Source organism: Salvelinus namaycush, unplaced genomic scaffold, assembly GCF_016432855.1.
Source record: "Salvelinus namaycush isolate Seneca unplaced genomic scaffold, SaNama_1.0 Scaffold2718, whole genome shotgun sequence".
Taxonomy (NCBI): Eukaryota; Metazoa; Chordata; class Actinopteri; order Salmoniformes; family Salmonidae; genus Salvelinus; species Salvelinus namaycush.
Window position 1 is genome coordinate 5,539 of NW_024059584.1, and position 9,644 is coordinate 15,182.

At 48.3% G+C, this 9,644-nt stretch overlaps 1 protein-coding gene across 1 annotated transcript; it reads left to right on the top strand.

Moving 5' to 3' along the window:
- The first annotated feature begins 263 nt into the window (after positions 1-263).
- Positions 264-9,367, top strand: LOC120039452 (ras-related protein Rab-8B-like). The gene is made up of 7 exons (XM_038984844.1): positions 264-277; positions 383-443; positions 5,379-5,456; positions 6,826-6,915; positions 8,281-8,346; positions 8,460-8,510; positions 8,667-9,367. The coding sequence occupies exons 1-7, from the start codon at positions 264-266 to the stop codon at positions 8,757-8,759; spliced, it is 453 nt and encodes a 150-aa protein (XP_038840772.1). The 3' UTR covers positions 8,760-9,367.
- The last annotated feature ends 277 nt before the right edge of the window (positions 9,368-9,644 follow it).

The following is a 9,644-nucleotide window of genomic DNA, read 5'->3' on the forward strand; positions in this document are numbered from 1 at the left end:
AGTAATGCTGTAGCTACTGCACTATCAACATGGTTGTTACGTTGCACTGACGTCGTACTGTCTCTCCCAGGGTAATGTAGTAATGCTGTAGCTACTGCACTATCAACATGGTTGTTACGTTGTACTGACGTTGTACTGTCTCTCCCAGGGTAATGTAGTAATGCTGTAGCTACTGCACTATCAACATGGTTGTTACGTTGTACTGACGTCGTACTGTCTCTCCCAGGGTAATGTAGTAATGCTGTAGCTACTGCACTATCAACATGGTTGTTACGTTGTACTGACGTCGTACTGTCTCTCCCAGGGTAATGTAGTAATGCTGTAGCTACTACACTACCAACATGGTTGTTACGTTGTACTGACGTTGTACTGTCTCTTCCAGGGACACAGCCGGTCAGGAGAGGTTCAGGACCATCACAACAGCCTACTACAGAGGAGCTATGGTAAGATCCGTCCACTGTCATGTCTCCAAAAGGTCACAGACTGAATCGACACAGATAAAACAACTCGCGTGGAGGTTACCGTGTGTGTGTGTGTGTGTGTGTGTGTGTGTGTGTGTGTGTGTGTGTGTGTGTGTGTGTGTGTGTTCAGAATGGGAGTCATCTTTTATAATGAATTGTAGCCTACTCTGTCTACCTGTCTCCGTATTTCTCCGGTCCAGTCGTACCAAACAGTCTCTCTAGTTAAGCTAGATGTATCTATGTACTGTTTGTCAACACGGAGGTCCATCTTACAGATTCGTATGCTCAGTGTGAGTGGTGAAAACGATGGACTGGCCAGTTTGATAGGAGACTGTATACACAGGACGGACCCAAGCCCATGGATTTATGTACACAGTGGAGTTTCCCTGGTGCTGTTGGACCATTCAATCACTGGGGCTGATAGTGTTGTTACTATGGAGGGCCATGTGTGTGTTACTATGGAGGGCCGTGTGTGTGTTACTATGGAGGGCTGTTTGTGTTACTATGGAGGGCTGTGTGTGTTACTATGGAGGGCCGTGTTACTATGGAGGGCTGTGTGTGTGTTACTATGGAGGGCCGTGTGTGTGTTACTATGGAGGGCCGTGTGTGTGTTACTATGGAGGGCCGTGTGTGTGTTACTATGGAGGGCTGTTTGTGTTACTATGGAGGGCTGTGTGTGTTACTACGGAGGGCCGTGTTACTATGGAGGGCTGTGTGTGTGTTACTATGGAGGGCTGTGTGTGTGTTACTATGGAGGGCCGTGTGTGTGTGTTACTATGGAGGGCCGTGTGTGTGTTACTATGGAGGGCCGTGTGTGTGTTACTATGGAGGGCCGTGTGTGTGTTACTATGGAGGGCCGTTTGTGTTACTATGGAGGGCCGTGTGTGTGTTGCTATGGAGGGCCGTGTGTGTGTTTCTTTGGAGGGCCGTGTGTGTGTTTCTTTGGAGGGCCGTGTGTGTGTGTTACTATGGAGGGCCTGGTGTGTGTTACTATGGAGGGCCAGGTGTGTGTTACTATGGAGGGCCGTGTGTGTGTTACTATGGAGGGCCGTGTGTGTTTCTTTGGAGGGCCGTGTGTGTGTTACTATGGAGGGCCGTGTGTGTGTTACTATGGAGGGCCGTGTGTGTGTTACTATGGAGGGCCGTGTGTGTTACTATGGAGGGCCTGGTGTGTGTTACTATGGAGGGCCAGGTGTGTGTTACTATGGAGGGCCAGGTGTGTGTTACTATGGAGGGCCGTGTGTTTTACTATGGAGGGCCGTGTGTTTTACTATGGAGGGCCGTGTGTGTGTTACTATGGAGGGCCGTGTGTGTGTTACTATGGAGGGCCGTGTGTGTGTTACTATGGAGGGCCGTGTGTGTGTTACTATGGAGGGCCGTGTGTGTGTTACTATGGAGGGCCGTGTGTGTGTTACTATGGAGGGCCGTGTATGTTACTATGCAGGGCCGTGTGTGTGTTACTATGGAGGGCCGTGTGTATGTTACTATGCAGGGCTGTGTGTGTGTTACTATGGAGGGCCGTGTGTGTGTGTGTTACTATGGAGGGCCGTGTGTGTGTGTGTTACTATGGAGGGCCGTGTGTGTGTGTGTTACTATGGAGGGCCGTGTGTATGTTACTATGCAGGGCCGTGTGTGTGTTACTATGCAGGGCCGTGTGTGTGTTACTATGGAGGGCCGTGTGTGTGTGTTACTATGGAGGGCCGTGTATGTTACTATGCAGGGCCGTGTGTGTGTTACTATGGAGGGCCGTGTGTGTGTTACTATGGAGGGCCGTGTGTGTGTGTGTTACTATGGAGGGCCGTGTGTGTGTGTGTTACTATGGAGGGCCGTGTGTGTGTTACTATGCAGGGCCGTGTGTGTGTGTGTTACTATGGAGGGCCGTGTGTGTGTGTGTTACTATGGAGGGCCGTGTGTGTGTGTGTTACTATGGAGGGCCGTGTGTGTGTGTGATTGTTACTATGGAGGGCCGTGTTTGTGTGTGTGTGTTACTATGGAGGGCCGTGTTTGTGTTACTATGGAGGGCCGTGTGTGTGTTACTATGGAGGGCCGTGTGTGTGTGTGTGTGTGTGTTACTATGGAGGGCCGTGTGTGTGTGTGATTGTTACTATGGAGGGCCGTGTTTGTGTTTGTGTGTGTGTGTTACTATGGAGGGCCGTGTTTGTGTGTGTGTGTGTGTGTTACTATGGAGGGCCGTGTTTGTGTTTGTGTGTGTGTGTGTTACTATTGAGGGCTGTGTGTGTTACTATGGAGGGCCGTGTGTGTGTGTTACTATGGAGGGCCGTGTGTGTGTGTTACTATGGAGGGCCGTGTGTGTGTGTTACTATGGAGGGCCGTGTGTGTGTGTTACTATGGAGGGCCGTGTGTGTGTGTGATTGTTACTATGGAGGGCCGTGTTTGTGTTTGTGTGTGTGTGTTACTATGGAGGGCCGTGTTTGTGTGTGTGTGTGTGTGTGTTTGTGTTACTATGGAGGGCCGTGTTTGTGTTTGTGTGTGTGTGTGTTACTATTGAGGGCTGTGTGTGTTACTATGGAGGGCCGTGTGTGTGTGTTACTATGGAGGGCCGTGTGTGTGTGTTACTATGGAGGGCCGTGTGTGTGTGTTACTATGGAGGGCCGTGTGTGTGTGTTACTATGGAGGGCCGTGTGTGTGTGTGATTGTTACTATGGAGGGCCGTGTTTGTGTTTGTGTGTGTGTGTTACTATGGAGGGCCGTGTTTGTGTGTGTGTGTGTGTGTGTTTGTGTTACTATGGAGGGCCGTGTTTGTGTTTGTGTGTGTGTGTGTTACTATTGAGGGCTGTGTGTGTTACTATGGAGGGCCGTGTGTGTGTGTTACTATGGAGGGCCGTGTGTGTGTGTTACTATGGAGGGCCGTGTGTGTGTGTTACTATGGAGGGCCGTGTGTGTGTGTTACTATGGAGGGCCGTGTGTGTGTGTTACTATGGAGGGCCGTGTGTGTTACTATTGAGGGCCGTGTGTGTGTGTGTGTTACTATTGAGGGCCGTGTGTGTGTGTGTGTGTGTTACTATGGAGGGCCGTGTGTGTGTTACTATGAAGGGCCGTGTGTGTGTTACTATGGAGGGCCGTGTGTGTGTTACTATGGAGGGCCGTGTGTGTGTTACTATGGAGGGCCGTGTGTGTGTTACTATTGAGGGCCGTGTGTGTGTGTGTGTTACTATGGAGGGCCGTGTTTGTGTGTGTGTGTTACTATGGAGGGCCGTGTGTGTGTTACTATGGAGGGCTGTGTGTGTTACTATGAAGGGCCGTGTGTGTGTGTGTGTTACTATGGAGGGCCGTGTGTGTGTTACTATGAAGGGCCGTGTGTGTGTTACTATGAAGGGCCGTGTGTGTGTGTGTGTTACTATGGAGGACCGTGTGTGTGTTACTATGAAGGGCCGTGTGTGTGTGTTACTATGGAGGGCCGTGTGTGTGTTACGATGAAGGGCCGTGTGTGTGTGTGTGTTACTATGGAGGACCGTGTGTGTGTTACTATGAAGGGCCGTGTGTGTGTGTTACTATGGAGGGCCGTGTGTGTGTTACGATGAAGGGCCGTGTGTGTGTGTGTGTTACTATGGAGGACCGTGTGTGTGTTACTATGAAGGGCCGTGTGTGTGTGTTACTATGGAGGGCCGTGTGTGTGTTACGATGAAGGGCCGTGTGTGTGTGTGTTACTATGGAGGGCCGTGTGTGTGTTACTATGAAGGGCCGTGTGTGTGTGTGTTACTATGGAGGGCTGTGTGTGTGTGTGTTACTATGGAGGGCCGTGTGTGTGTTACTATGAAGGGCCGTGTGTGTGTTACTATGGAGGGCCGTGTGTGTGTGTTACTATGAAGGGCCGTGTGTGTGTGTTACTATGGAGGGCCGTGTGTGTGTGTGTGTTACTATGGAGGGCCGTGTGTGTGTTACTATGAAGGGCCGTGTGTGTGTGTGTGTTACTATGGAGGGCCGTGTGTGTGTTACTATGAAGGGCCGTGTGTGTGTGTGTGTTACTATGGAGGGCCGTGTGTGTGTTACTATGGAGGGCCATGTGTGTGTGTGTGTTACTATGGAGGGCCGTGTGTGTGTGTGTTACTATGGAGGGCCGTGTGTGTGTTACCATGGACCTCTACTAACTCTACGCTGTCTCCTCTAGGGCTGACCCCCATTTAGTCGACTGGTCGATTGTTTGGTCGACAGGCTGTTGGTAGACAGGCTGTTGGTAGACAGGCTGTTGGTAGACAGGCTGTTGGTAGACAGGATGTTGGTCGACAGGCTGTTGGTAGACAGGATGTTGGTAGACAGGATGTTGGTCGACAGGATGTTGGTCGACAGGATGTTGGTCGACAGGATGTTGGTCGACAGGATGTTGGTAGACAGGATGTTGGTCGACAGGATGTTGGTCGACAGGATGTTGGTAGACAGGATGTTGGTGGACAGGATGTTGGTGGACAGGATGTTAGGATGTTGGTGGACAGGATGTTGGTGGACAGGATGTTGGTGGACAGGATGTTGGTGGACAGGATGTTGGTCGACAGGATGTTGGTAGACAGGATGTTTCTTTAGTTGAGCTGTAGCAAATCTATATTCTGGAGCCAGTCAGAACGATGTCTATTCCACTTTATTCATGGCTGTGTATCCACTTCGGACATGTACTGTTGTTATGTTTTGCTTACTAACCAGGTTCTATAGATGTCAACTTTGTATGTAAATACATGTTTGGAAAACAACCTATTATTATTTTATTGAGGCAGAGTATTCTGGGTTTATAAGGGCTTCAAGCTTGTAGTGATAACAGTCAAGACACAAGCCCCTTGACTACAGCACAGACACACAGACATGTCACTGGGTCATGACTGGAATGGCGCTAGGTTGGGTCTTTTCCTGTTAATGTCACGGCGTGTCACTTCCTCTGACGTCACTTCCTGTCCTTTGTTTCAACAGGGTATCATGCTAGTGTATGACATCACTAACGAGAAGTCCTTCGAGAACATCAAGAACTGGATCAGGAACATTGAAGAGGTATGAAGCTACCGCAGCAGGTAGCCTAAAAACAATCAGGTGTGAAGCTACCGCAGCAGGTAGCCTAAAAACAATCAGGTGTGAAGCTACTGCAGCAGGTAGCCTAAAACAATCAGGTGTGAAGCTACCGCAGCAGGTAGCCTAAAAACAATCAGGTGTGAAGCTACCGCAGCAGGTAGCCTAAAACAATCAGTTGTGAAGCTACCGCAGCAGGTAGCCTAAAAACACCAGGTATGAAGCTACCGCAGCAGGTAGCCTAGCAGTTAGAGAGGAGAGCCGTGTGTCTTCTATCAGTCTGTCTGTAGTATTAATCAGTCTTCTATCAGTCTGTCTGTAGTATTAATCAGTCTTCTCCTCGTCTGTCTGTAGTATTAATCAGTCTTCTATCTGTCTGTCTGTAGTATTAATCAGTCTTCTATCAGTCTGTCTGTAGTATTAATCAGTCTTATATCAGTATGGCTGTAGTATTAATCAGTCTTCTATCTGTCTGTATGTGGTATTAATCAGTCTTCTATCAGTCTTTCTGTGGTATTAATCAGTCTTCTATCTGTCTGTCTGTAGTATTAATCAGTCTTCTATCTGTCTGTCTGTAGTATTAATCAGTCTTCTATCAGTCTGTCTGTAGTATTAATCAGTCTTATATCAGTATGGCTGTAGTATTAATCAGTCTTATATCAGTATGGCTGTAGTATTAATCAGTCTTCTATCAGTCTGTCTGTAGTATTAATCAGTCTTATATCAGTATGTCTGTAGTATTAATTAGTCTTCTATCTGTCTGTCTGTAGTATTAATCGGTCTTCTATCAGCCTGTCTGTAGTATTAATTAGTCTTCTATCTGTCTGTCTGTAGTATTAATCGGTCTTCTATCAGCCTGTCTGTAGTATTAATCAGTCTTCTCCTCCTCTGTCTCTCTGTAGTATTAATCAGTCTTCTCCTCCTTTGTCTGTCTGTAGTATTAATCAGTCTTCTCCTCCTCTGTCTGTCTGTAGTATTAATCAGTCTCCTCCTCCTCTGTCTGTCTGTAGTATTAATCAGTCTTCTCCTCCTCTGTCTGTCTGTAGTATTAATCAGTCTCCTCCTCCTCCTCCTCTGTCTGTAGTATTAATCAGTCTTCTCCTCCTGTCTGTCTGTAGTGTTAATCAGTCTTCTCCTCCTCTGTCTGTAGTGTTAATCAGTCTCCTCCTCCTCTGTCTGTCTGTAGTATTAATCAGTCTTCTCCTCCTCTGTCTGTCTGTAGTATTAATCAGTCTTCTATCAGTCTGTCTGTAGTATTAATCAGTCTTCTCCTCCTCTGTCTGTCTGTAGTATTAATCAGTCTTCTCCTCCTCTGTCTGTAGTGTTAATCAGTCTTCTCCTCCTCTGTCCGTAGCATGCCTCCTCTGACGTGGAGAGGATGATCCTAGGAAACAAGTGTGACATGAACGACAAAAGACAGGTGTCAAAAGAACGAGGAGAAAAGGTATGGAGGGTCTCAGAGTTTCAGGGTCTCTGTGTGTTTCAAATAAGCACTGACGAGTCTGAGATGTCTTGTTGCAGGGTGCGTTGGAAACAATGTGATAACGTTCCTGAGAAAAGAGAAACCCCCACACTGCTCTTCATAGTATCTTTGGTGAAACCCCCACACTGCTCTTCATAGTATCTTTGGTGAAACCCCCACACTGCTCTTCATAGTAACTTTGGTGAAACCCCCACACTGCTCTTCATAGTATCTTTGGTGAAACCCCCACACTGCTCTTCATAGTATCTTTGGTGAAACCCCCACACTGCTCTTCATAGTATCTTTGGTGAAATCCCCCACACTGCTCTTCATAGTATCTTTGGTGAAACCCCCACACTGCTCTTCATAGTATCTTTGGTGAAACCCCACACTGCTCTCCATAGTATCTTTGGTGAAACCCCCACACTGCTCTTCATAGTATCTTTGGTGAAATCCCCCACACTGCTCTTCATAGTATCTTTGGTGAAACCCCACACTGCTCTTCATAGTATCTTTGGTGAAACCCCCCACACTGCTCTTCATAGTATCTTTGGTGAAACCCCCACACTGCTCTTCATAGTATCTTTGGAGAAACCCCCCCACACTGCTCTTCATAGTATCTTTGGTGAAACCCCCACACTGCTCTTCATAGTATCTTTGGTGAAACCCCCACACTGCTCTTCATAGTATCTTTGGTGAAACCCCCCACACTGCTCTTCATAGTATCTTTGGTGAAACCCCCACACTGCTCTTAATAGTATCTTTGGTGAAACCCCCACACTGCTCTTCATAGTATCCTTGGTGAAACCCCCACACTGCTCTTCATAGTATCTTTGAAACCCCCACACTGCTCTTCATAGTATCCTTGGTGAAACCCCCACACTGCTCTTCATAGTATCTTTGGTGAAACCCCCACACTGCTCTTCATAGTATCTTTGGTGAAACCCCCACACTGCTCTTCATAGTATCTTTGGTGAAACCCCCACACTGCTCTTCATAGTATCTTTGGTGAAACCCCCACACTGCTCTTCATAGTATCTTTGGTGAAACCCCCCAGACTGCTCTTCGTAGTATCTTTGGTGTAAATGTACTCCCTGTTATACGTTTGACAATACTCATAATATACAGTATGATCTATGTCTGTCATAGCCAGCCCAGTTCTCCCTTCATAATGTAGTACAATTCCTTTTGTAACAGAAAGGTAACATCACTCTTTCGTTCTGTGCCTCTTGGAATGTGTTGCATTGTGGGGGGCTGCTGTTGATTTTGTTTTTTTTAAGTACATCTGTAACATGAATTATTAACATGAATTGTTCTCATAATGTTTCTCTGTTTTATTCTTCACAGTTGGCGATTGATTATGGCATCAAGTTCTTAGAAACGAGCGCCAAATCCAGCCTGAATGTGGAAGAGGTGACTTCTGTTCAATACTATTCATTTATACCTATTTATTAATTCTTCTCTCTTAATTCTTCTCTCATTAACATGTTCCTGAAGTCTACATTTGTTTCTTTGTTTTGGAACAGTCCTTTTTCACCCTGGGAAGAGACATAATGACGAGACTCAACAGAAAAATAGTGAGTTTATGTTGTTGTTTAGCAGATGAGGCTCATATGATGTAAACTTATCCACAATGTAAGTTCCAACAGTTGGTGGCAGCAATGGGATGTTAAGAGTGGTAATTGACCCTTAACCCAAACCTTTTCACCCCCCCCCACCCTCCCCTGCTTCAGAACGACAACAGTCCTCCAGGAGGCGGCGGGCCGGTCAAGATCACAGAGAACCGGTCGAAGAAGAGCAGCTTCTTCAGATGTTCTCTGTTCTAGTGGATCCATCCTCTCCTTTCCATGGACTGGTACAGCCTTTACCTGCCCTGCTGCTTCCCCCCCAGAGCTGAGCAGAATACACTCCCAACCCCTCACCAGGCCTGGTACCAGACTACCTACCTAGCACTCCTCCAACCCCTCACCAGGCCTGGGTACCAGGCTACCTACCTAGCACTCCTCCAACCCCTCACCAGGCCTGGTACCAGGCTACCTACCTAGCACTCCTCCAACCCCTCACCAGGCCTGGTACCAGACTACCTACCTAACACTCCTCCAACCCCTCACCAGGCCTGGTACCAGGCTACCTACCTAGCACTCCTCCAACCCCTCACCAGGCCTGGTACCAGGCTACCTACCTAGCACTCCTCCAACCCCTCACCAGGCCTGGTACCAGGCTACCTACCTAGCACTCCTCCAACCCCTCACCAGGCCTGGTACCAGACTACCTACCTAGCATACCTCCAACCCCTCACCAGGCCTGGTACCAGGCTACCTACCTAACACTCCTCCAACCCCTCACCAGGCCTGGTACCAGGCTACCTACCTAACACTCCTCCAACCCCTCACCAGGCCTGGTACCAGACTACCTACCTAACACTCCTCCAACCGTCACCAGGCCTGGTACCAGACTACCTACCTAGCATACCTCCAACCCCTCACCAGGCCTGGTACCAGGCTACCTACCTAGCATACCTCCAACCCCTCACCAGGCCTGGTACCAGGCTACCTACCTAGCACTCCTCCAACCCCTCACCAGGCCTGGTACCAGACTACCTACCTAACACTCCTCCAACCCCTCACCAGGCCTGGTACCAGGCTACCTACCTAGCACTCCTCCAACCCCTCACCAGGCCAGGTACCAGGCTACCTACCTAACACTCCTCC

Excerpts from the sequence above, each read along its gene's own strand:
- LOC120039452 (XM_038984844.1), top strand. Across the intron at positions 5,457-6,825 it reads GGATCAGGAACATTGAAGAG|CATGCCTCCTCTGACGTGGA; the intron begins GTATGAAGCTAC and ends CTCTGTCCGTAG. Across the intron at positions 8,511-8,666 it reads CGAGACTCAACAGAAAAATA|AACGACAACAGTCCTCCAGG; the intron begins GTGAGTTTATGT and ends CCCCTGCTTCAG.